The sequence below is a fragment of the Suncus etruscus genome, chromosome 9 (genome assembly GCF_024139225.1).
Source record: "Suncus etruscus isolate mSunEtr1 chromosome 9, mSunEtr1.pri.cur, whole genome shotgun sequence".
NCBI lineage: Eukaryota > Metazoa > Chordata > Mammalia > Eulipotyphla > Soricidae > Suncus > Suncus etruscus.
Genome location: NC_064856.1, coordinates 63380277 through 63392929, shown reverse-complemented (window position 1 = coordinate 63392929; position 12653 = coordinate 63380277). Strand labels below are relative to the sequence as shown.

The 12653-nt window shown below is 39.1% G+C and overlaps 3 protein-coding genes across 7 annotated transcripts in view; 2 read left to right on the top strand and 1 right to left on the bottom strand.

The window, feature by feature from the left end:
- BTBD10 (BTB domain containing 10) overlaps window positions 1-2811 on the top strand; it is an 81932-nt gene extending 79121 nt beyond the window's left edge. For all 3 annotated transcript variants that reach the window (XM_049781045.1, XM_049781046.1, XM_049781044.1), the window contains one exon: window positions 2027-2811. In XM_049781045.1, coding sequence (XP_049637002.1) covers window positions 2027-2337 — 311 coding nt within the window. In that variant the 3' untranslated portion in view covers window positions 2338-2811. The remainder of the gene's footprint in view (window positions 1-2026) is intronic.
- The window catches only part of LOC126018963 (40S ribosomal protein S4, X isoform-like), a 965922-nt gene that overhangs the window by 410121 nt on the left and 543148 nt on the right, over window positions 1-12653 (top strand). The window lies entirely within an intron of this gene.
- BMAL1 (basic helix-loop-helix ARNT like 1) overlaps window positions 4340-12653 on the bottom strand; it is a 120416-nt gene continuing 112102 nt past the window's right edge. The window contains exons 19-20 of the mRNA XM_049781121.1: window positions 5700-5802; window positions 4340-5002 (exon numbers count right to left, since the gene is read on the bottom strand). Of these exons, the coding sequence (XP_049637078.1) occupies window positions 4842-5002; window positions 5700-5802 (264 nt within the window). The 3' untranslated portion in view covers window positions 4340-4841. The remainder of the gene's footprint in view (window positions 5003-5699; window positions 5803-12653) is intronic.

Here is a 12653-nt window from a genome sequence, read left to right as displayed (position 1 = left end):
AAAAGATATAGGTGAAGGGCCATTATAAATGATTTATTTCCTTAGATTCCCAAATGATATTTAGATTAACTTGTCTTTTTTGCTAGAGCTTGCCCTAATATATTGTTGACTGACTTTATGTGGTGTGTAGTCTTACATGAATTTGTGTACACATATTTCAACAAGCTTGATAGAGCTTTCTGCCTAGAAGTCATTGAAGTTCCTCAAACCTCAGCAATTAAAAACTGCTTTTTGAAAATTTATGTAATAGTACTAATAGCTTGCAGATGTCTTTGATTATAATAATGTGGTTTCAAATTAAATACAACATAAAACTTGTATAGCTTTCTAGATTGTTTTTGAACTTTATGGCTTTAATTTTTCCAGTCGCCATGTTAGCTGCTGCTTTTCTTTAGTTTTTTTGAAGAGAGTTTAGGAGACCTGGGGGCGACCTTCCTGGTGAATTTGGCCAACTGAGGAGGTAGTGCTGCGTTGGTTTTGCAGTGCTGAAGACTATCCCAGCCACCTTGGTGTGGTGCTCTTGGCCTTTATCTTATTTATTATTCGTTTGGTTTTTTGTTTTTTGGGGGGGGCTACACCCTGCTCAGTTTTGTGCTCAGGGCTTACTGTTGACTTAACTCTCAGGAATTACGTTTGGAACCCATATTGGATTCTGGGAGTTAAACCTGGGTCAAAAAATATCAATATGGGGCCAGAGCAGTGGCTCAATGGGTAAGGTGTCTGTCTGCTTTGCCTGCGCTAGCCTAGGACGGACCATGGTTTGATCCCCCGGTGTCCCATGTGGTCCCCCAAACAGGAGATTTCTGAGCGCATAGCCAGGAATAACCCCTGGATGTCACCAGGTATGGCCCAAAAACCAAAAAATAAAAATAAAAAAATATATAATTACATGTGTTAAATTGTTTGGAGATAGATTGGAATAATGAGACTAAATTTTACCGTTTAATTTTTGGGCTATAGGCAGGTGTGCTCCTGGCTGATTACTGGCTCATACTCAGGAATCACTTCCTGGAAGGGCTGGGGAAACCTTTTGTGATTCTGGGATCCCATATTGAGTTGGGTCAGCTGCATGCAAAGCAAGTGCCCTGCTCATTGTACTACCCATTTCCAGACTATCACCTCCCTTTTATTTTTATTTATTTGTTTTGGGGCTACACCCTGTGGACTAGGGGTTACTCCTGACTCTGAGTTCAGAAATCGCTCCTGGCAGGATCATATGGGATGCCAGAGATCAAACTCTGGTCCATCTGGAGTCAGCCGGCCACATTTAGAGCAAATGTGCTATCCCTCCAGCCCCAACACCTTCCTTTTAAAGGCTAATTATCAGGTGGAATTGTCAAAGATTAGGGATTAAAGATGTAGATTTGCAATCTATAGTGCTGGCTTTGAGATGGTAATTAACATTCAAGTGTGAAATGAAGACAGTTTTCTTCCATTTTTGAAAGGTTTTAACCCTGCTTTCCAGTGATTGACTGCAATCAAATGCATACATTTAACACATGGCAAATTCACCTATCAGTGAGTGATGCCTAAAATGTATCTACTATTGCATAATCATTGAGTCACTACTGTGTAAACCCATTTTTCTTGATCTGTACATTGATCTTAGGCCCACAGGACAAATCCAATGATCATGTGAGGATGAAGGAAGGTTTTGTAAATCTTTGTAAGTCTTTGGTTGAGGGAATATTTATTTAATTTGTGCTAGAGCACAAAGATTTTCTTGTGTATGTAGAGATAATTGTGGATGCTATATTTATACATTACATGTATGTGTGTATCAAAGTGTTTGAAACCTTTGAACTTCTCTGGCCCCATATAAAGGGCCAGAGAATAGCGTTTTGGGCTCAGCACAGATTTTGCTTGTGGGAGGTCTAGACTTGATCCCAAGATCCAAACCAAAACAAAACCCAAAATCCCAGAGCAGTTAAGTTGAGATGTGGCTCAATGGAGAATACTTGCCTTTCATGGTTGAGACTTGGATTTGATTCCGAGCACTGTCTAAATAACTAAAAACCTCTTCCAGGTTATCCTACTTACAAAGAGAAAGTGAAGAAAAGACCTGGGGGCCGCCCTGAAGTGATTTACAACTATGTCCAAAGACCTTTTATTCGAATGTCCTGGGAGAAGGAAGAAGGAAAGAGTCGGCATGTAGACTTTCAGTGTGTAAAGAGTAAATCTATCACCAACCTGGCAGCAGCTGCTGCAGACATTCCCCAGGACCAGCTGGTAGTCATGCACCCAACTCCGCAAGTGGATGAGCTGGATATACTCCCTAACCATCCACCTTCTGGCAACAATGACCTCGATCCTGATGTGCAGAATCCAATGCTGTGATGATGTTCCTTGAAACCATAGCATGCTACTGTTCACGGTGACGTTGCACTCTCCTCATTCTGCACTGCAAGACCACTCTCTTCATTGTGAGATGCACATAACAATGTTTAGGATATTGCAGTGTAGGCTTTTTTTAAAGACCAAAGGTAGCTGAATGGTTTGTTTTTTTTTTTTAAATGAGTACAACTCTAGCATCCTGAGGTTCCAGTTATATAAATGTATGTTTACCAGTGGGTTTGTGAAATTGGTTCTTTGTATGGGGGACAGTCCTTTTTCACATATCTAGACCTTTTCAGAAATTGTGGAAATTGGCAGCTGGGGTATTTTCAGTTTGGTATTTGTCACACCCCAGACAGATGCAGATTATTATATAGTTGCACTTTATAAATGGTGGTTACATGGAACTGTTTAAGCCATTTTATAGTTGTGATGCACAATATAACTTAAACAAGTGCTTCTATCAGAGTATTCCTTCAGTAAAAAATATATAATTTTCTGCCCACAGTGATCTAAAAATGAATATCCTATGGGCTTATTTGAATTAAGATATGGGCATTGAATTTTACCTTAGTAAGTTATTGCCCGTGTTGTTTCACCCTTTTTGCGTGAGTCACATGCAGGGAATATGAATATCACATTCGAGGTGGTTTGTTATCCAGTCTGCCTTACCCTTAATATGTTCACAGATATTTATTTACTAATTGTTTTTTTGTCTTAAGAGTTATGGGTTAGGAAAATGAAGTGTTTACTCTTCATTTACAAAATGATTGTAAACTCAAGTTTTTCATCAAATAAAATTCCATTGTTGTAATGTTTGTGATCAACTTTTTATCATCATCTTGACTAGGGATTTTTGTTTCTTTCATTAGATTTCCCATTATGATGTCAAAATATAGAAGAAGCCAAATAGTAACAGTAAAACTAGTTTGGTTTACTTAACTAGTTCTCAAACTATGGCCTGTGGGCCACATTATTTGTTCCTGTTTTGTTTCTCCACCTCAAAATAAGATATATACAGTGTGCATAGGAATTTGTTCATAGTTTTTGTTTTTACTATAGTCTGGCCCTCCAGTGGTGTGAGGGACAGTGAACTGGCCTCCTGTTTAAAAAGTTTGAGGACCCCTGCAAGTTAAGACCCTCAACATCCCACTAATAAAATATACTGTGAATCCAAAATAGAAGACATTTTCTGATCAAGCATGATCCAAAAGGTGAAATATTCTTCAGTTGTCATATAGTAACCTAACTTTCAGAGCTACTGAAAAGTGTTCTACATGATTTTTCCATTATACTATATTATCCTGTTTTGCAGATTATTCAGAATTCAAAATACTCGGTTCCCCGATCTAAAAGGAATCAGAACTGTTAAGGTGTTTGGGAGTCCCTTAATGTTTGAAGCCATATAGCTATGCGTAGTAAAAACTGTAAGAGAGGCCCATTTATTACATCTAACTGTGATTTTTTTGTTGTTGTTGTTTTTTTGGGTCACACCTGGCAGCGCTCAGGGGTTACTCATAGCTCTATGCTCAGAAATCACTCCTGGCAGGTTTGGGGCACCTTGTGGGATGCCGGGATTCAAACCACCATCCTTCTGCATGCAAGGCAAACACCTTACCTCCATGCTATCTCTCCGGCCCCTAATTGTGAATTTTTAAGTTCAGGTGATTTGTGTCTATAAGTATTGATACATTTTTCATATGAATTAAAATGGCACCAGTTGAAATTAATTACTTTGACAGCTCTGCTAGTAACATAGGGACATTTTATAAATCAGAATTAAGGCAAGACATAATAATAAACACTGCATGGATTGTCCTTAAATACCCACTCTAGAAAATTAATCAGATCTGTAGCATGTAGGTTTTTATTTAAAATGATAGTATATGGTGGGGTTCAAGTACTATATCATGGCCCTTGCATGTATAAGGTCTTAGATGTGATTCCTGGCACTATCGGGTGTGAGCTCAATGGCAATAAAAATTGAGGGAAAAAAATGACAGTATTTATAGAACAAGGAAACATTTATTAAAAATATTTAACTGTCTAATACATTATACTTTAACCCATATTTATAGTAAAGGATTCTTACAAGGAAGAATAAACAGCTTTATGATACAATTAGTATAAGAAATATCCACATGGGGGACTTCTTTGTAGTGTAAAAACACCATACATCTGAAATGACCATTTGCATATAAAAGCTACCAATGATGCTTTTGTGCACAATGATTAAAAAATTCAACACAAACAAAATCCAAAATATACAATTAATGCAAGCTATCCACAGCTAGCCCAATACTCAATGATGAAACACTGGAGCAGGCTTAGTTCCATTTGTCTGAAGTTACACATAGGATTGACTTGTATCAATGGCTCTAAGATGGCTTTTATGAGGACATTACATAAAAGCTGATTTCTCCTTATCCAGTAAGCTTCATAGACTGTAAAACTCCACCAGTAATGCACTTTGATTTTGTAGCTGTTGGTAAAGCAACACGTAGTGTTTACAGCGGCCATGGCAAGTCACTAAAGTCAACAGGGCCGCCCAGTCCAGCATCTGCTTCCAGAAGGCTCATTATGACAGCCATTGCTGCTTCGTCGTTACTGGGACTACTGGAGCCTTGATCGTTGTCTATCATGTCTATGCCTATATGAGGATTCTCACCTGGGGAAGAGATAAAGACTGATCAGTTATAATAGCAAAGCATGTTTTAACTTCAGTAAGCAATTTAAAGCACTGAAGCTTTTAATAAAAATTTAACAGGATGTTAGTCCCCCCTTTTTTAAGGGAAGACCCGACTTTACAAATAAAAACTTTAAACTTAATGTCTCATTTTAATATTCTGATAACCAGTGATAAGAGTTACAAAAGAAAAGACAAATGTAAGGAAGAGATGAGAAAAAATGGAAAGAAAAAAGATGTTTAGGTTAGAAGTAGCAATGTCTATTTAAGGACTATTAAATGCTTACTGATCATCTTTCTAAGCCTTTTCTTTGATCCACAGTTTGTTCTCCCTCTGTAGAGATTATATATATATTATATATAATTATATATATATATACACATACATATACACACACACACACACACACACACACACACATTGTGTTGTGGAAGAAAGCCCGAATATAATGCTATTTCCTCATGAATTTCAGAGACAACTCAACCATGGAAGCCTAAACAATTTTTTCTTTTGGGAGAATACAAGATGTGTACTTTACCACTGAGCCACATCCTGAGCTCTTAAGATTTAAATGTTAACTCAAATTTATCTAAAACTTATTTTAGATAAATTGATAATAAAACCAACTTTTATCCTTTATATTTGCAAGCTTATTGTAATGGAAATAATTCAACTTACCAAGAATAGAAGAACTATCAGAATATGGATAACCTGGGGTCTCCTGAGCTTGCCCTGGTAGTAAGCCACTGGAAGGAATGTCTGGAGTCCCTCCATTTAAAATCTGCAAACAAAAGGAAAGTTACACATTATTACCAGTTTCAGTCAGTATCATATTCAGTGTCCAATAAAATGAAGCATGTTAAAGAGGAATATGCAGAGAAAAAAAATGACTTCAGTTCCTATTGGATGATTTCAAACAAATTATTAGGAATGGTCATAGTAAAAAAAAAAATCTTGCCCTCAAAACTATTTGATTCAGCCCACATAAGCAATTAAAATGCCAAATGAAATCCCTGGTCAATTACCTTGAATCATGCTGCTCACATACTTAAGGCCAAGGACTATAAACCTCAATGAATCCAATTGGACAGTTCCCCCTGTAAGGAGGGAGTGAAATCTTAGAGTAACAGCCTTAGATGTTGTTAAAAGAAGAAATAAGGGTTGTCAAATTGGAAAGGATAACACTATAGTGTAGCAAGTGAACAAAACATTAATTAGAAGTAGATCTCATCACAAGTAATGCCACAAGTGCTTACTTGAGTAACCAAGTGGTTTAAGTAGGTCACTGAAAAATATTACTATTCAATAGCACAACTTAAAAAAATAGGTTAGATTACATGTTACGACAGTATTAATGTTTCTGGTATTAATCAATGTACAATAGCATACTTCACAGCTCCCAAAGTACTCAAGGCCCATTACCAACATCATACAGAATTATTTTTATTAATAATCATCTAAGCATCATGGTTACAAAATGGTTCACATGTACACCATACTTTAGCATTGCACTTTTCCCACCATCAATGTCCTAAGTTTCTCTCCCATCTACCCACCACCCCATCTCTGGGGTAGGTCTCTCTCTCTCTCTCTCTCTCTCTCTCTCTCTCTCTCTCTCTCTCTCTCTCCTCTTTCTTCTCTCTCTCTCTCTTCTCTCTCTCTCTCTCTCTCTCTCTCTCTCTCTCTCTCTCTCTCTCTCTCTCTCTCTCTCTCTCTCTCTCCTCTCTCCCCTCTCCCCCATCCCTCTCTCTCCCTCCCTCCCCCACCCAGGCTCTCTTCTTTTTGACACTGTTTGCACCATCATTAATTAAGTGGTACTATGCTGGTCACTTTATCCCCTTTCAGCTCTCAGTTCTTGTCCAGGGTTCCAACTACCATTGTCATAGTGGACCCTTCTCTACTCACAGCTCTTTGTGACAAAGCTTCCTACCATGGACTGGTTGTCTTGATATTCATCTCTACTGTCTTTGGGTATGATTACTATCATTCTTCTTATATCCCACAAATGAGTGAGATTATTCTGTCTATCCCTCTCTGACTCATTTTATTGAGCATAATAATCTCCATATCCATCCATGTATAAGCAAAGTTCATGGCTTCATTTTTCCTAATAATAGTATTCTGTTGTGTCGATGTAACACGGTTTCTTTAGCCACTTATCTGTTAACTGGCTCCTGGGTTATTTCCAGATTCTGGCTATTGTAAGTAGTGTTGCAATGAACACAGGAGAGCAGTGAGCATTTTTGTATTGGTTTATGTTCCTAAGATATATCCTTAGGAGTGGTATTGCTGGGTTCTTTGGAAGCTCAATTTCCAGTTTTTTGAGGAATATGTCCATGCTGTTTTCTAGAAAGGCTGGACTAGATGGCTTTCCCACCAGCAGTGAATGAGAGTGCCTTCCTTCCTGCATCCACATCAACACTGGTTCTTGTTCTTTGTGATGTGTGCCAGTTTCTGTGGTGTAAGATGGTATCTCATTATTGTTTTGATTTGCATCTCCCCGATGATTAATGATGTGTAGCATTTATTTCATATACCTTATGGCCATCTGTATTTCTTCTTTCAGGAAATGTCTGTTCATTTCTTCCCCCCATTTTTTGATGGGTTTATATTTTTTTTGTTAAGTTCAGTACCTTGTATGTCTTCTATATTAGTACCTTACCACATAAGTATCAGATGAATAGTTTCTCCCATTCCAGGAATAGTCATTGTATCACTGCAATATTCACTGCTGCTTTGAACTGCAGAAGCATTCAGTTTAATGTAGTTCCATTTGTTTATCTTTGCTTCCAGTTGTTTGGACAGTGGTGTTTCCTCCTTGAAGATGCTTTTAGTTTCAATGTCATGGAGTGTTTTGTCTTTATGTACCTTTAGGTTTCAGGTCTAATATCAAGATCTTTAATCCATTTTGATTTGGTTGCTGTGCATGGTATTAAAGAGAGGTCTGAGTTCCCTTTTTTTAATGAAGTAAGCTAGTTATCCCATTACCACGTGTTGAAGAGGCTTTCCTTGCTCCACTCCAATACAGAATTCTTTTTTTTTTTTTTTGTGGTTTTTGGGTCACACCCGGCAGTGCTCAGGGGTTATTCCTGGCTCCGTGCTCAGAAATTGCTCCTGGCAGGCACGGGGGACCATATGGGACGCCGGGACTCGAACCGATGACCTTCTGCATGAAAGGCAAACGCCTTACCTCCATGCTATCTCTCCGGCCCCCAATACAGAATTCTTAATTCTGACTTCTAACTCTATTTCCTTAAAGAAATAAGTGAGGAACTGAGTAGCAGCCAGTTTTAGGAGAGGCAGTGATTTTAGATCATACCAGTAGGTGGCATCAAAACATTATTTCTACAGTTCAACTTTTATGGTCTTGGGATGGTCTTGGGACTTATTCAAAAAGAGCTTCAAAGAAATTTAATGTAGACTATATATCAATACTAACTATACTTGAAATTAGGTTTTTAAATTTAATGTTATGATTGCACTTAGTGTAAAATAAAATAAAATCTAGAAATTTTTTTTTGTTTTTGTTTTTTCGGGCCACACCCGTTTAATGCTCAGGGTTTACTCCTGGCTAAGTCCTCAGAAATTGCCCCTGGCTTGGGGGGACCATATGGGACGCCAGGGGATCGAATAGTGGTCCTTCCTTGGCTAGCGCTTGCAAGGCAGACACCTTACTTCTAGCGCCACCTCACCGGCCCCAAAATCTAGAAATTTTGTTTTGTTTTGTTTTTGGGTCACACCGGCAGTGCTCAGGGGTTACTCCTGGCTGTGTGCTCAGAAATAGTTCCTCCGGGCCCAAAATCTAGAAATTTTATAGCTGAAGAGAATCTATTGGATTCTTTATAATGTATGTGTATTTCTGTATATATTTTGTTGTTTTGGGGGCTATGCCTGCTGGTGCTCAGGAATTATTCCTGGCTCTGCACTCAGAAATAACTCCTGGCTGATTTGGGACTTATGATATGCTTTAGATTGAACCTGGGTTGGCTTCTTGCAAAACAAAGCCTGCTGTGCTATAGCGCCAGCCCCACTAATTGGATTCTTATATTTGATTTATCTATTTTGGGTTTTTTTTTATCTATTTATATTGTTAGGTTGTTTTAAATATAGTTTGAATAAGAAAACTTTGCCTTTCATAGATTTAAAAAAACAAAAGGGGATATTTTAACTCTTCAAGTAATTTAATATTCTTCAATAATACATAAAAACTCAATAAGTTTCTTTTTGGGGCGGGGGGCACACCCAGTGGTGCTCAGGGGTTACTCCTGGCTGTCTGCTCAGAAATAGCTCCTGGCAGGCACGGGGGACCATATGGGACACCGGGATTCGAACCAATCACCTTTGGTCCTGGATTGGCTGCTTGCAAGGCAAACACTGCTGTGCTATCTCTCTGGGCCCTCAAGAAGTTTCTTAAAGTTAATTACAGTGTGGAACAAATCAATTACTCTTCTGTATAAGTATATCTTGGCACCTTGGCTAGAGGATTCATGGTATTTTCTTTTTTCTTTTTTCTTTTTTTTTGTTGTGGTTTTTGGGTCACACTCGGCAGTGCTCAGTGGTTACTCCTGGCTCCAGGCTCAGAAATTGCTCCTGGCAGGCACGGGGGACCATATGGGATGCTGGGATTCGAACCGATGACCTCCTGCATGAAAGGCAAACACCTTACCTCCATGCTATCTCTCCGGCCCCAGTATTTTCTTAATATCTTGCTTCATTTATTTGAAAGTGTTGAGTTTCATATATTTCAAATGTGACCCATTTTATTATATAATATGAAAATATCACCATTAATATTACCTAATTATCTTTTAAGTTCTGAGTAGCTATTAAGTTACAGACCAATTTTCTCTAAACTTCTAGTTTTTGCTTGAAATTAGAAAAAAATACTGTTGGTAACAAATATTTTCAAATGTTTAAAGAGGTAGGTTCACTTAATTAAAACAAAATTAATGCAGAGCCAGAGATATATATATAACACAGTGTGTAGGGAGTTTGTCTTTGAAGTAGATGACCCAGGTTCAATCCTCAGCAACCCATGTGGTCCCCTGAGCACTGCCAAGAATGATCCCTGAGCACCAACAGATGTGGCACAAGAAACAAAAATGCTCAGTGGCCAAGTCTGAAAAACTAGTTTGTCACAGTAAAAATTAAGTGCTAAGAACAAAGCAAGTAATTCAACTTAGTCATATAGTTCCTCGAGACAATCATACTTTAGTATTCATTCTCTATACGATTTTCCAGATTGTAACTGTATTTAAAAGTTTTACTCAAAGCCTTTACAAAAGGAATGATTTTTACTGCTTCATTATTCCTTTTTTGGGGAGAACATTCTTTTTGTCTTGGAATTACACCTAGCAGTGACAGTATATAAAGGTTCAAACCCAGGCTTCACATATACAAATCATGGGAACTAGTCCTCTGAGCTCTTCCTCTGACCTTATTACAGACATTCCCCTCCCACCTTTTTTTTTTTTTTTTGGTTTTTGGGTCACACCCGGCAGTGCTCAGGGGTTACTACTGGCTTCATGCTCAGAAATCGCTCCTGGCAGGCAAGGGGGAACATATGGGATACCGGGATTTGAACCACTGTCCTTCTGCGCCTAAGGCAAACACCTTACCGCTATGCTAGCTCTCCGGCCCCAGTGTGTTTTCTTTTTTATTACAGAATTACAGTGGTAAAAAAAACACACTAACTACTGGTGCATATTATGTCACAGTTCTAACTTTTGCAAATACCAGAAGTTTTACCCAGCATAGCTTTTGATACTATCAGTGCACATATCAATACAGTGAGGGGGGAGATAGGTTTTTTAACATTATTTTGAGAATAGGTCAACCTTGCAAACCCCTGAAAGGATCTTGAGACCCTCCAAAACACCATCATTGAATTACCTGACCTTGCCTAGAGTGTGTCAATGTTCACTTATCCTGGAACCAAACAGGATCCCCATTTGGCTTCCCCACTTACGGTTTTGGGGCCACACCTGGTAGTGCTCAGGGACTGATTATACTTGGGCCTGGGGGACCATATGGAATGCTGGGGGTCGAATTCAGGTTGGCCAAGTGCAGGGCAAGCACCATACCCACTGTACTATCTCTCCAGCCTCAGTCATCCCCACAATTTTTTCTTTTTCTTTTGGGGGGGTGGGGTGGGGTGGGCTATACCAGGTGGTGCTCAGGGGTTGCTCCTGGCTCTGCATTCAGAAATCACTCTTGGCAGGCTTGGGGACCATATGGGATGCCAGGGATTGAATCCAGGTCGCCTGAGTGCAATGCAAATGCCCTATCTGCTGTGCTATTCTCCAAGTCCCCTGCTCACTTTCTTTGTTTTTCCCCTGCTCACTTTTTAACTTTTTAAAACTTTTTAAAAAGGGGGCCAGTTCACTGTCCCTCAGACCATTGGAGGGTCTGACTATAGTAAAAACAAAACTTATGAACGAATTCTTTTTTTTTTTTTCGGGCCACACCCATTAGATGCTCAGGGGTTACTCCTGGCTATGCGCTCAGAAATTGCCCCTGGCTTGGGGGGACCATATGGGACACCAGGGGATCGAACCGTGGTCCTTTCCTTGGCTAGCGCTTGCAAGGCAGACACCTTACTTCTAGCGCCACCTCGCCGGCCCCATGAACGAATTCTTGTGCACACTGCATATATCTTATTTTGCAATGAAGAAACAAAACAGATACAAATACAATATGTGGCCTGTGGGCCATAGTTTGAGGACCACTGCTTTAGAGGATTCCTTTTTGGGCCTACCAAATTAAAAAGTGACTAGTAATAGGAAGAGATGGAAGTGTAGGCAGCCTTTTTTTTCTTGTGGCTTTGTTGTGCTAGTTAATCCTGCTGTCATTTAAAATTTTCATCTTAGACTTTTATAAAAAGGCATGCTTCTGAGAACTCATAAGGAAACATATCCAGAATTTCACAGAACCAGATATACAGTAGATAGGGTATTTGCCTTGCACCTTGGAGAACTGCCATGTGTACCTCCATCTCACACATAAACCCCTAAAAGTTAAACTGTTGGAGCTGCACAATGGACTTTTTTTTTGTCTTAAACCAAAAACAAAAGAATTTTCAAGTTCCTTTTTTTGTTTGTTTTTTGTTTTTTTGGGTCACACCCGGCAGCGCTCAGGGGTTACTCCTGGCAGGCTCCAGGGACAATATGGGATGCCACTCTCCTTCTGCATGCAAGGCAGACACCCTACCTCCATGCTATCTCTTCGGCCCCTCAAGATTCATTTTTAAAAGTCTAAATACTTGGTATTTTGTGATGCAGAGTAACCTGAGATTTTATAGAAGTCAGTATGAGAAAATAATTAGAAATCTGAATCTCACTAGAGGACTGACTTACTAATAAATAATTGGGGGCTTATTATTTTACATTTAGGAACCTGTATTTTTGTCTCATAGAAATGAGGATAAGAGAATGCGTAAGAAAGTTCCTTGAGTATTATTTAAGTACCATAATAGAGTAATAACTTTCCAAAACAGTAGGGGTGGCCTGGAAAGAGAATACAGGGATTAAGGCACTTGTTCAATCCCCAGCACTTGCAAATAGTCTCCTGAACACTTGCATCAGGAGTCATCCATATCAGCCACCAGGTTTGGTCCAAACCTTCCCCAATACC